Source organism: Palaemon carinicauda, chromosome 44 (genome assembly GCF_036898095.1).
Source record: "Palaemon carinicauda isolate YSFRI2023 chromosome 44, ASM3689809v2, whole genome shotgun sequence".
In the NCBI taxonomy this organism is placed as follows: Eukaryota; Metazoa; Arthropoda; class Malacostraca; order Decapoda; family Palaemonidae; genus Palaemon; species Palaemon carinicauda.
This window is the reverse complement of record NC_090768.1, coordinates 30,723,457-30,737,460: the sequence shown is the minus strand read 5'-3', so window position 1 is coordinate 30,737,460 and position 14,004 is coordinate 30,723,457. Positions and strand designations below refer to the sequence as shown.

The 14,004-nt window shown below is 40.3% G+C and overlaps 1 protein-coding gene across 5 annotated transcripts in view; it reads left to right on the top strand.

Moving 5' to 3' along the window:
* Positions 1-14,004, top strand: part of LOC137634256 (glycoprotein-N-acetylgalactosamine 3-beta-galactosyltransferase 1-like) — a 137,466-nt gene that overhangs the window by 70,663 nt on the left and 52,799 nt on the right. For all 5 annotated transcript variants that reach the window (XM_068366537.1, XM_068366540.1, XM_068366539.1 and 2 more), the window contains 3 exons: positions 1,509-1,661; positions 4,056-4,194; positions 12,347-12,459. In XM_068366537.1, coding sequence (XP_068222638.1) covers positions 1,509-1,661; positions 4,056-4,194; positions 12,347-12,459 — 405 coding nt within the window. The remainder of the gene's footprint in view (positions 1-1,508; positions 1,662-4,055; positions 4,195-12,346; positions 12,460-14,004) is intronic.

The window sequence follows — 14,004 nt, the reverse complement described above, 5'->3', positions numbered from 1 at the left end:
CATAGGACGAGTCACACTTTCCTCCACACACAACTTATGTAGGCCACTCGTTCCTAGCGAAGCAAGGAACTTGTGAGGTGCAGGGGCTCCCTCTCTCAAGTGCTACTCACTGAGGGACGGAGTCCTCGGGCAAAGCCGAAGTCAGTAAGGCTGGGGACTTTCCACCCTTCCTAAGGGGTAAGTCACCCAATGTAAATAGCATGGTTTGTATTTTGGTTATGGAACAAATGACAAATTCGGAGATAATTTGTATTTTTCCTAACCATACAAACCTTAGCTATTTACACATATTTGCCCGCCAGCCCTGGCCCCCAAGTCAAGTCCTACCTCTAAGTGAAGTGAAGCAAATCACCGGTGTGTGTGGGGGGGGGGGTAGCAAGCTATCCCTTCCCCTACCCCCACTAACTAGCACGGGGGTAGTTAACCCTCGTTAAAAACTATTGGCTCGTCATTTCAGCTACGCTAAAAGGTACACCCAATGTAAATAGCTAAGGTTTGTATGGTTAGGAAAAATACAAATTATCTCCGAATTTGTCATTTTCTCACGATGTTGTGGCTGCAGTGCTGTGGTCTTCATTAATTTTGATTTCGGTTGGTTTTTAACTCTTTCATCTATAAGTATTGGGGGTTCTGATTTAATAATTGATTTGGTATCAATAAAAGTATCATTTAGATAAAGAAGTATCACTGAGACTAACTATCATCTGGTATTTTAAATAGCTTTATTTATCAATAAAGTCCAGTATCTCAAAATCATATTTTGAGATACTTTGTTAAAAGGTAATCTAGATTATAACCTTGGAATATTGCTTTAAATTAGATTTATCCTATCTCTTTCCTTCACTGGTGTCCCCCCACCAATGGAGATTGGGAGTCAGCTATATGAACATCAGGTGAGGTTCATAGACATGAACAGGATTTTAATAATTAAATTTCTTATTTCTGTACTCGTCTGATATTCAATATATGGCCACACTCCTCCACACTGCCTCGTGTTGTCAAGAGGATAGTGATAATTTTGACTTTGGAACTGATGGGACAAAGAGAATGGCTTGTCATTTACCATTCACTGTTACAATGCCCATTCCTTTACTAAGTTCATTTGTTTATTGAAGGAAGGAAAAGGTGAAAATATAAAAATTTAAAAGTTATATAAGTTAAGGTCGATTAAACTGAGCTTTTAGGAGAAGAAGCAATATGAACATCATGTGAGTATTGAAGTAAATTTTATTAAAATTCTGTTTTTGTCTTAGAAGTCATCATTATCTTTTTTATTTTAATTTAATGTGTATGGTTAGATAGCAGTTTACTTATTTTTTTTCTTTGATAAATTATGAATTTTTAACAATAGCTTTTCCAATAGCAACTCTAACTAAGGTCCTTAGAGAAGTGTGCTCAAACTTGGTTTGCATACGTTGTTTGTTATAGGCATCAATTGTATGAATAGCTTAGCTATAATGTATGGTTTTTACCATTAATAATCAATGTTTTCAAACTTAATCTTATAGGTGAAGCCGCACAGGCTGAAGACCTAAGGAATAAGGTGCGTGTTCTTTGCTGGATTATGACTAATCCAAAGAATCATGAAAAAAAAGCACGTCACGTGAGGGCGACATGGGTCAGAAGATGTAACAAATTCATCTTTATCAGCTCTGAAGAAGGTATGCTCTATTGTCTTTTGTATACATTTCTTTTATAAATGTCTCCTCTATTACCTTCTTGAAGAAATATCATACAGTACCGTCATTTTTTTATTTCCATAGTATAGATGCATTCTGCTTACTCCAGAATTTATTAAATATGGTAAGGGAAACTTTTGTGTTAAAGTTTAAGAAATGTCCTTATACTCGGAAAATATTTTTTGCGTACATCCTGTGGTTCCTGCACTGTACTAATGGTAGTATGAGGCCCAGAAGCCCTGCTTCTTTTGTGTTGCAAAGATAGCTGATAGGCTATTATAAAAATTTGGTGTTACTATACAGTATATTTATTCAGTTTAGTGTGTACAGTTTACAATAAGACCTGCTCTTTTGTAAATACAGTGGAACATCTACTTACGATTGTCTTTACATACGCTTGTTCCAACATCCGAAGTAAAATAAGATCAAATTTTTGTCTCGACACCCGAAGTCATGCTCCAACATCCGATGTAGATCTTGTTTACGCCGGTAGATGGCAGCACGTCGGAGGGACGCCATTGAGCTTCGAGTTGGTCTGTTCTCTGTTCTCATGTGTATCGTGTGGTTGTCCTCTGTTCGGTCTGTTATTAACAGTGCTTATTATCTTCCTTTTCTCATGTTTCCTTTTTTATTTTACCTATAATCATGGTGCCTAAGAAGTTAAGTTTCAGTACAGGTATTAGTAGTGGTGAGAAGAGGAAGAAGGCAATTCTTTCATTGGAATTGAAGCAAGAAATTATAGAAAAACATGAGAGCAGTGTGCACGTGAGTGATGTGGCTAAACAATATGGCCGGAATATGTCTAGTTCGACAATCATCAAGCAGAAGGCAGCCATTTAAGCAGTCAAACCATCGAAGGGGATCACCATTATTTCAAAATGTCGTAGCAATATCCTGGAAGAGATGGATTGCCTTTTGTTAATAGGGATAAAGGACAAAGAGATTGTTGGCAACGATCATTTGTGAGAAGGGCCAGCGTGATGAACAGAAAGAAAGAAAGAAAGTGAAGCAAAGAAAACTAAGATAGCATTAACAAGCTCTTAAAAAAGTCCTCTCTCTATTTTTGTTTCTCTCTAAACATAGCATTAACTGCTCTTTAAATAAATTCTCTCTCTCTCTCTCTCTCTCTCTCTCTCTCTCTCTCTCTCTCTCTCTCTCTCTCTCTCTCTCTCTCTCTCTCTCTCTCTCTCTCTCTCTCTCTCTCTCTCTCTGTGTGTGTGTGTGTGTGTCAGAGTGTTAGAGACGCCTATTAATTTTTGAGAAAGAGAGAGAGATGGATATATTAAACAAAAATAAGTTTAGAGTACTGTACATATGATTTTTAACAGCGTTTAACGAGTTGAAAGACAATTAAATGTAACTAAAAAAGTAATATCATTGAATCTGAATTCCTTTATTAACTAAAACAAATATAGATACAAAGACACTCGTGTGCGTATGCACAAACACACACACACACACAGGTGTAGGAATGGCTACGCAGTAGGAGACAGACGGTTGGGGAGCAGGTAGAGATGGTGACTGCTAGGCAAGCCAGCGGCAAAGTCTCAAATGACTTTGTATGTCACAATTTTTTTTAAATATGAAAAAAGTTACAAAATTATGCAGTGTACCTCTGGAAACAAGCACCTGTCGTTGACTTTGGCAGGCGTTGTCTTTAAATTTAGATTTACCATCACAATACAGAAGGCTTTCAACTTACAACCATTTGGATATACAAACACAAATCCAACTGAAATTATATGTCTTAGATATTGTATCAAAATCTAGTATAATCTAATAAGATGAATAAATACTGTAATAAAACAATATTATATCATTTAATGCAGTAAGAAACAACAGTTGCAATAACCTGATATTTATTTCATATGAAACAGGACTATTTTCTGACTATTGTAGCTAGAAATCATAGGCATCAAAGTCAGGTTAGGCCTACCCTAGGCTAAAAATAACCAATTTCTACTTACAGCTTCCCTGAACCTATTAAGTTTTTAAGTTGAAGACCTTTTATACTTCGTAATTTCTTTATTCATTAACATTACTTATTGACAAAACATATATCTCTCAGAGAAAGTTAGGTTAGTAAATAAGTTTCGATTCACATTACTTGGTAATTATTTGAAACCAATGATGCTATTCAAACAAAATACTGTACTTCAACCAATCAGCTATTAGGAAACTTCCAAGGTAAAAGGGCACCCCTACAAGTGAGTGCAAATCTGCCTCATTACAACACTAAGAATACAGTAGTATCAAGTTCTTGGGATTATAATAAAGTACTTTATAAGAAAAATCTGTGGGACTTTTCTTTTTGTATTGAATTGAATTCAGTGGACAAGGTTTAACTGATTAACACATTATTTATTCCTTCAACAGACAAGGACCTTGATATTGTTGGGTTGAAAGTAGGAGAAGGACGGGATCACCTTTGGGAGAAAACGAAGGCTGCGTTCACATATGTTTACAATAACCATCTTAATGAAGCAGAATGGTTCTTGAAGGCTGATGATGATACGTAAGTGATTAATAGTTTATAAAGTATATATTTTATGATTACTGTATTAAAGGGATAAAGATGTTTACCAGCATGCATTATACTATTGCACTCCATTTATATAAGATTCTACATAATTTATGATGATGTATAGAAATTATATTTGCAAGTAATACTTCGAAAGGCCAGACTACACTAGGCCAGAAACCTCTGTAAGTTGGTATGAAGCTGATAAATAAACAATCTTCCATTATAGCTGCATGATTTTGAAATTATCATTTTTAAATATTTAACTTAGCCGGTGAATATATAATAGCTGCTGCTCAGCGGCTCGACAGAAAACACACTCAAAAACTCGCGAGCGATCGCTATGAAGGTTGCGGGTGTGCCCACCAGCGCCAACTATCGGCCAGATACCACTCTTGCATGTAAACAAACCCTTCAATTCTTCTCTGTCGACCTTGACGACAAGACGTATCAATACTCGCTGTATAACCTGGAGTTTTCTCAACATATTTGGTGAAGTACTTCATTTTGGTTTGAGCTTTCGCAGTGCAGGTGTTTTTCCTCAACTTAAACTCTTGAACTCTTTATTGAACAGATTTAATTGTTGATGACTTGGATTGTTTTTTGGACTTTCTTTGACTAATTCAAAATGGCTGACCCTTCACAAGTACCTAGATTTCGTAAGTGTAATGCTAGGGACTGTAATAGGCGTCTTCCAAAGGCATCTCTCGACCCACATACTGTGTGTTCCAATTGTCGGGGTAAAACCTGTCAATTGGGAGATCGGTGTGAGGAATGCGTGGGCCTTTCGGAATTCGATTGGCTCGAATACGATAAGTATGCACGTAGGCTAGAGAGAGATAGGGTAAGGAGGAGTTCCTCTAGGTCAGTAGATTTTTCCTCTCCACATGCCCCTGAACCTAATCCTTCCCCTGTAGTGGTTGTACCTAACCCCCCTTCTGGCACTCAGGAACCATCTATGCAAGACATGTTACATGCTATTCATGCCTTGGGGGAAAGAGTTGAAGCGTTAGCAACTGATCGTAATCAACTCATGGCTGACGTGAAAGAGCTTAATTGTCAGAGTGCCACAGCGGAAAATAGTGGGAAAGTGATTAGTGCGCAAAGTGTTGTGAACAGTGTTGCGACCGAGGGTTCGTCTGTTCGTGCCTGTCGTTCACCTAGTCCGAGACCTCTTGCAAGCTCCCAAGCCCAGGGGAGAAGTAATGTCGTACGACTTATGGGTTCGAGAGGCCTTGATCAGCGAACAGACGTTCCCTCTATGGTATCAGGCGTATCTCACCAAGATCGCCCCTACCATAAGACGAGAGAGCCCATTTTCTCCTCGTCTTCCGAAGGCTTTTCGCATAAGAAACCGTGGAGCAAGGTTTCTAGGCCCCTTAAGCGAAAGTCGGTCTCTTCAGGACAGGTCCAGCGTCCTGGATGTAGTCATTGGGACAGTTCTGACCCATTGCAGTCATCGGATGACTGCTCGCCGCCTAAGCAGCAACGTTACACAGGCTCAGAAAGTCTTGGTGTAGGCAAGGTTGTGCCGTCTCAGACGTTAACCCCGTCGTTTACCGCACCCATTCCCGTGGACCCTAAATGGGTTATACTGCAGGACATGCAGACTAAGCTCGCCTCCCTTATGGAAGACTATTCTGCCGATAAGGTTCCCGTTGAGCCTAGCCGTTTATCTCATCGAGATCCTGGCCTTCAGCCGCCCAAACGAACCTTTGTGCGTCCTGTTGACGTTGGCGTAGCCAAGTCACGTCAGTCACGTTATGTAGAGCCTCACTCGATGCGGTCTCGTGTGGATTTTCAGCTGCATTTGGACGTTAGGCCACTGACTAATGCTCCTGTTGACGTTCAGGACGTTCGCCAACCATCGGAGTTGACTTGTTTTGACGCTGAGCGTCAACCACCGCAGTCTAGAGTTGTTTTGACTGCTCAGACTAGGCAGTCAAAACAGTCTCGAGTGGACGCCGTGCGTCCTCACGCACCTGTTGTTGTTGAGAGTTCACAGACTGTCAAGCAGTTACATGACGTTGCGTCCTGGTCCGCTACTAATGTACCAGTGCGTGTGGACGCTGCGTGTCAAGCATTGCCAACCCCTTTGCTTGTTTCTCAGCAGTTGTCAGATGAGGATCCTTCAGATGAGGACGTTGCTGACCCTCAGCCTGAGGATCATCCTTCAGATATAGACGAACCCAGAACAGTTCCTCCATCAATGGACTTTAAGAAAGTCATGTTAATTTTTAAGGAGTTGTTTCCCGATCACTTCGTCGCTGTTGCTCCTCGTTCGCCGCCGTCTGAGTTTGTTCTAGGCGTACCTGCTGACATGCCAGCCTTTACAAAACTTGTGCTCTCTCGCTCTTCCAAGAGAGCTTTACGGCTTTTAGGCGACTGGTTGGAAACCAAGAGGACTTTGGGGAAGACGGCCTTTGCCTTCCCTCCGTCTAAACTTTCGTCTAGATCGAGCGTCTGGTATGCCACGGGAGAAGTTCTCGGCTTGGGAGTCCCTACCTCTGCCCAGGGCGACTTCTCAAGCCTTGTAGACTCTCCCCGCCGCCTAGCCATGAGACGCTCGAAGATTAGTTGGTCCTCCTCGGACCTTGACCATCTGCTGAAAGGCATTTATAGAGCCTTTGAAGTTTTCAACTTCCTTGACTGGTGTTTGGGAGCCTTAAGTAGGAAAATCTCATCGGCTGATAGAGATGTCTCCTTACTTATTATGTCCTGTATGGATAAAGCCATCCGCGATGGTTCCAATGAGCTCTCCTCCTCTTTTACGTCGGGAGTCCTAAAGAAGCGAGAGTCCCTTTGCTCTTTTCTGTCGGCAGGAGTTACTCCCTGTCAAAGATCTGAACTGCTCTTTGCTCCCTTATCTAAGTTTTTGTTCCCGCAACAATTGGTTAAGGACATAGCTTCTTCACTCGTGCAGAAGGACACCCATGACTTGGTTGCGTCCTCTGCTAGCAAAGGGACTCCTTCGACATCCTTTTCTGCAAGACCTAGGATAGACACTCCGGCGTCCAGATTTATTCCGCCCTTTCGTGGCAGAGCTCCCAGCAGGGGAAGCACTCATGCCGAGGGAAAGAGAGGAAAGAAGAGAGGAGCCAAGTCCTCACGTGGCAGAGTCTGACTGCCCGCAGCCTCAGACAGCAGTAGGAGCCAGACTCAAGAACTTCTGGCAAGCCTGGGAGAAGAGGGGCGCAGACCAACAATCTGTGAGGTTGCTCAGAGAGGGGTACAAAATTCCATTTGTACGCAAACCTCCTCTAGCGACTTCCCCCATCGACCTCTCTCCCAGGTACCGAGAGGAGTCAAAGAGACAAGCCCTGAAACTAGAAGTGTCTCTTTTGCTAGAGAAGGGAGCGGTGGTGAAAGTCTCGGACCTTCAATCACTGGGGTTTTACAACCGTCTCTTCCTAGTACCGAAGAAGACAGGAGGTTGGAGACCGGTGCTAGACGTCAGTGCACTCAACGTCTTTGTTACGAAGACAAAGTTCACCATGGAGACCACGAAATCAGTCTTAGCAGCGGTCAGAAAGGGAGACTGGATGGTCTCTCTCGACCTAAGAGACGCATACTTCCACATCCCCATACACCCAGATTCCCAACCTTTTCTGAGGTTTGTTTTCAACAATGTGGTATACCAGTTTCGGGCCCTGTGCTTTGGCCTAAGTCCTGCTCCTCTCGTGTTTACGAGGCTTATGAGGAATGTAGCAAAATTCCTCCATTTATCGGGAATCCGAGCCTCCCTATACTTGGACAACTGGCTTCTCAGAGCCTCGTCCAGTCATCGCTGTCTGCAGGATCTTCATTGGACATTGGATCTGACCAAGGAATTGGGACTTTTGGTCAACCTGGAAAAGTCCCAGCTGATTCCATCCCAAACTATACTGTATTTAGGGATGGAGATTCGCAGTCCAGTTTTTCGGGCTTTTCCGTCTGCCCCCCGAATAGAGCAAGCCCTGCTCAAAGTCCAACTGATGTTGAAGAGAGAACGATGCTCAGTCAGGAATTGGATGAGTCTAGTAGGAACTCTATCATCCCTGGAGCAGTTTGTCTCGCTAGGAAGGCTACACCTTCGACCTCTCCAGTTCCATCTAGCTTTTCACTGGAAAAAGGACAAGACGTTAGAGACGGTCTCAATCCCGATCTCCGAACCAGTAAAGGCATGCCTGAATTGGTGGAACGACAATATCAGCCTGAAAGAGGGACTTTCCCTAGCAGTTCAGAACCCAAACCACGTACTATTCTCGGACGCGTCAGATTTGGATTGGGGTGCGACCCTGGACGGTCGGGAATGCTCAGGTCTGTGGACCTCAAGTCAGAGGAGCATGCACATCAACGGCAAGGAGCTTTTGGCAGTCCACCTGGCCTTGATGAACTTCGAGAGTCTCCTTCGAAACAAGGTGGTAGAGATCAACTCCGACAATACCACAGCCTTGGCATACATTTCCAAGCAAGGAGGCACCCACTCCCTGACGCTGTACGAGATCGCAAGGGACCTGCTCATTTGGTCAAGAGATCGAGGCATCTCCCTGTTAACGAGGTTTATCCAGGGCGACTTGAACGTCTTAGCAGACTGCCTCAGTCGGAGGGGTCAGGTAATTCCTACGGAATGGACCCTCCACAAGGACGTGTGCAAGAGTCTTTGGGCGACTTGGGGTCAACCCACCATAGACCTCTTTGCAACCTCGATGACCAAGAGACTTCCAATCTATTGCTCTCCAGTCCCAGACCCAGCAGCAATACACATAGACGCATTTCTTCTAGATTGGTCTCATCTGGACCTATATGCATTCCCACCATTCAAGATTGTCAACAAGGTACTGCAGAAGTTCGCCTCTCACGAAGGGACAAGGTTGACGTTAGTTGCTCCCCTCTGGCCCGCGAGAGAATGGTTCACCGAGGTACTTCGATGGCTGGTAGACTTTCCAAGAAGTCTTCCTCTAAGAGTAGATCTGTTACGTCAGCCCCACGTAAAGAATGTACACCAAAGCCTCCCCGCTCTTCGTCTGACTGCCTTCAGACTATCGAAAGACTCTCTAGAGCTCGAGGCTTTTCGAAGGAGGCAGCCAGTGCAATTGCAAGAGCGAGGAGAGCTTCTACCATTAGAGTATACCAGTCGAAATGGGAAGTCTTCCGAGACTGGTGCAAGTCAGCATCTGTATCCTCGTCCAGTACCTCTGTAGCCCAAATCGCTGATTTTCTCTTACACCTGAGAAAAGTTCGCTCCCTTTCAGCTACCACGATCAAGGGCTACAGGAGCATGTTGGCTTCGGTCTTCCGGCATAGAGGCTTAGATCTTTCCAACAATAAAGATCTACAAGATCTCCTTAAGTCTTTTGAAACCTCTAAGGAACGTCGTTTGGCTACTCCTGGATGGAACTTAGACGTGGTCCTAAGGTTCCTCATGTCAGACAGGTTTGAGCCATTACATTCAGCCTCCCTGAAGGACCTCACTCTTAAGACTCTTTTCCTGGTGTGCTTGGCCTCGGCTAAAAGAGTCAGTGAACTTCATGCCTTCAGTAAGAACATCGGCTTTTCTACAGAAAAAGCCACTTGTTCTCTTCAACTTGGTTTCCTGGCCAAAAATGAACTGCCTTCTCGTCCTTGGCCCAAATCTTTTGATATTCCTTGCTTATCAGAGATCGTAGGCAACGAACTGGAAAGAGTGTTATGTCCCGTTAGAGCTCTTAAGTTCTATTTAGCTCGTACTAAGCCATTACGAGGTAAATCTGAAGCGTTATGGTGTTCGGTTAAGAAACCATCCTTACCTATGTCAAAGAATGCTTTGTCATATTTTATCAGATTTTTAATACGAGAAGCTCATTCCCACTTGAGTGAGGAAGACCAATCTTTGCTTAAGGTTAAGACGCACGAAATTAGAGCTATAGCAACCTCCGTGGCCTTCAAGCAAAATAGATCTCTGCGAAGTATCATGGACGCGACTTTTTGGAGAAGCAAGTCAGTGTTCGCGTCATTTTACTTGAAAGATGTCCAGACTCTTTACGAGGACTGCTACACACTGGGTCCATTCGTAGCAGCGAGTGCAGTAGTGGGTGAGGGTTCTACCACTACACTTCCCTAATTCCAATATCCTTTTTAATCTGTCTCTTGAAATGTTTTTAATATTGTTTTTTATGGGTTGTACGGAAGGCTAAGAAGCCTTTCGCATCCTGGTTGATTTGGCGGGTGGTCAAAGTCATTTCTTGAGAGCGCCCAGATTAGGGGTTTGATGAGGTCCTGTTAGTATGGGTTGCAACCCTTCATACTTCAGCTCCTGGGAGTCTTTCAGCATCCTAAGAGGATCGCTGGGCTTCGTAAGGAAGACAGACTTACAAGGCAGAGTAATCGTCTAAGTCAACTTCCTTACCAGGTACCTATATATTTTGGTTTTGTTATATTGATAACTGTCAAAAAATCTTAGCATATACGCTGTAAACTTAATTAACTCTGGTCTCTACCCACCGCCTTGGGTGTGAATCAGCTATTATATATTCACCGGCTAAGTTAAATATTTAAAAATGATATTTTAATTATAAAATAAATTTTTGAATATACTTACCCGGTGAATATATAAATTAAAGGCCCTCCCTTCCTCCCCAATAGAGACGCAGCGGGACGAGAAGAATTGAAGGGTTTGTTTACATGCAAGAGTGGTATCTGGCCGATAGTTGGCGCTGGTGGGCACACCCGCAACCTTCATAGCGATCGCTCGCGAGTTTTTGAGTGTGTTTTCTGTCGAGCCGCTGAGCAGCAGCTATTATATATTCACCGGGTAAGTATATTCAAAAATTTATTTTATAATTAAAATATCTTATTTTTGTTTAAACCCCTTAGCAGACTAACCCAAGTATCCTTCGATCAGTGTTCTAAAAAATTTGGACTTACCACAAGATATCTCGTTAGAAAAATTAAATGCTAATACAGTATAGGACTAATTGTTATTACTATTATTATTATTATTATTATTATTAATATTATTATTATTATTATTATTATTATTATTACTAGCTAAGCTACAACCCTAGTTGGAAAAGCCAGATGCTACATGCCCAAGGGCTCCAACTGGTAAAAATAGCCCAGTGAGGAAAAAATGTATAAATAATCTGAGAAATAATGAACAATTAAAATAGAATATTTTAAAAACAGTAACATCAAAAGAGATATTTCATTATTAGACTACAGAAAGATTTATGCCTGTTCAGCATAAAAACATTTGCTGCAAGTTTGAACTTTTGAAGTTCTATCGATTCCACTATCCAATTAGGAAGATCATTCAACAACTTGGTCACAGCTGGAATAAAACTTCTAGAATACTGTGTAGTATTGAGCCTCATGATGGAAGAGGCTTGACAATTAGAATAAACTGCATGGAACTCTCTGGGAAGATCTGAATGTAAAGGATGATCAGAATTATGAAAAATCTTATGCTACACGGATAACGAACTAATTGAACGACAGTGCTAGAGATTAATATCAAGATCAGGAATAAGAAATATAATAGACCCTAAGTTCCTGTCCAACAAATTAAGATGAGAATTATGTATGTATATATATATATACGCATATGTATATATGCATATATATATATATATATATATATATATATATATATGTGTGTGTATATATGTATATATATACACATATACATATATATATATGTGTGTGTGTGTGTGTATGTATATATATACACATATATACATTATATATATATATATATATATATATCTATATATATACACACATGTGTATATGTATACATGATACATATATATATATATATATATATATATATATATATATATATATATACTGTATACTGTACATATATATACATATAAATATATATATATATATATATATATATATATATATATATAAAATGTGTGTGTATAGAATAAATATACACATACATATACAGTATACATTCATACATACAAGTTTATGATAACTTAATATTTTATGAAGAATCAATGAAATTACTAAGTGATTATTACATATTAACAGGTCTGTTAGTTGTTGCTATTGTAAAAAAAAAAAAAAACCCTATTTTAACTGGTCTGTTAGTTGTTGCTTACGTAAAAGAATGTTTTTTTTTTTTCCTGTAAACTATATTTTCAATGGATTTTCAACCCCATTTTTCTTTCAGGTACACCATTATTGAAAATTTACGTTACATGTTGAGTCCTTATGACCCCGCTCAACCAATTTATTTTGGATGTCGTTTCAAAAAATATATGAAAGATGGCTACATGAGTGGAGGTAAAGTAAACTCTGATATTTTTGTTTTACTAAATGTTATATCATATCTTTAACTTTATTAGTATACTTAAGACCTAAATATCTAGTGACTGCTCTTTATATTTAGGGGCCAGGTAATACCATAATTTTGTGGTTAATGTTGCAGTGGCTAAGAACACAGGATTAACATACACTCACGCAAAAATGTCTTTCTGACTTTGACTTCCGAATGGTTGCATTGTACATTTTTTTTTTAAAGAATTTTAGTGCTCAATACTTAGAAGTGGAAGTTCATTTTCTGAAAGACCTTTTTTTCTTTTTAATTTTGAGGTGAAGTAATATTTTGTGAAATAACAGTGCACTTTTTTTACCAACATCAGCTGTTTGTGGCAACCATAGAGTTTTTACTAATGAAAGCTTTATATTAATGCTATTAGTATATGCTTGCTTTGCTTGGTTTTGAATCACCATTTATAATTATTTATGAAATCCCTTCGTTCTGGCATTTTGTACATTCTTAACACTTCCAATGGATATTGGTATCTTTCATAACTATTCTTCTAACTATCTGTTTTAACCAACTTTCATTCCTACTTCTCTGTTCCATCTCTTACTCTTTTCTGTCATCTTTCATTCTGTTTTTGTCATTCTTCTAGGCATATTTATTTGTGTACCCTTGTGTTGGGCCAGTAATATAAGATAAGTTTTTGAATCATAAATCAAGTTTGAACCAGACCACAGTGCATACTAGGCTTCCTGTGGGAATAGTTTCAAGGAGTAAGTTTAAATAAGTTTTCATGTTTAAATGCTTAAAAAGGAGAATTATAACTTTTGTATCATTTCAGAAGGTATTTTCTCTTATTGAAGAGATAAAAAATTATCTTTAATATCTAGATTAACCATGGGAGTCAAAGAAGATACATTTAAGAACATATGAGAATTACATGTAGTATACATTGAGACAGAATTTTGCTGGTAAGCATTCTTTCATCATAGTTTGATTTATGATAAGAATTAATACAGAATATTCAGAATAATTAATTCACTGAAAAGGATCATAATCCAAATTTGTTCCTATAAGGATACAAACCTTTGTCCTTTAACATGAGTGTGATTTCAGCGCAGCTGGAAACTTGGCTGTTAGAATGTATAAAGAGGCGTCGATAGTTAGTGGAGGGTAGCGAGCAGGCTCCACCCCCTGCCAGTTCATTGGGAAGCCCATTTTGACTCCAACTACTGAGAATACAGACAGATTCTTGGTTGAGAAACTTGGCTCATTAAGCCTTTTCTTTCTTTGTAGTTTGGTTGTGTGCCTGTCATGGGAAAACCATGTGTGGGCAAGCAGTTTTTCCTTGGAATCCCTGAAAACGTTGTGGGACTTTCATGAGCAAGTCTAATGTGGATCTCCATTCTTTATGTCCTGCTTAGAGGGGCATGACTGTACGCAGTCCTCCCCTAGTGAGAAGTGTTGGGAGTGGTCATCCTCCCTGTGACAGAAGGAGAAACAAAAAAATGAAGCAAGATTCTTCTCCTGGTTTTATCACAAAAGTGAAGTAATCTGCTGGT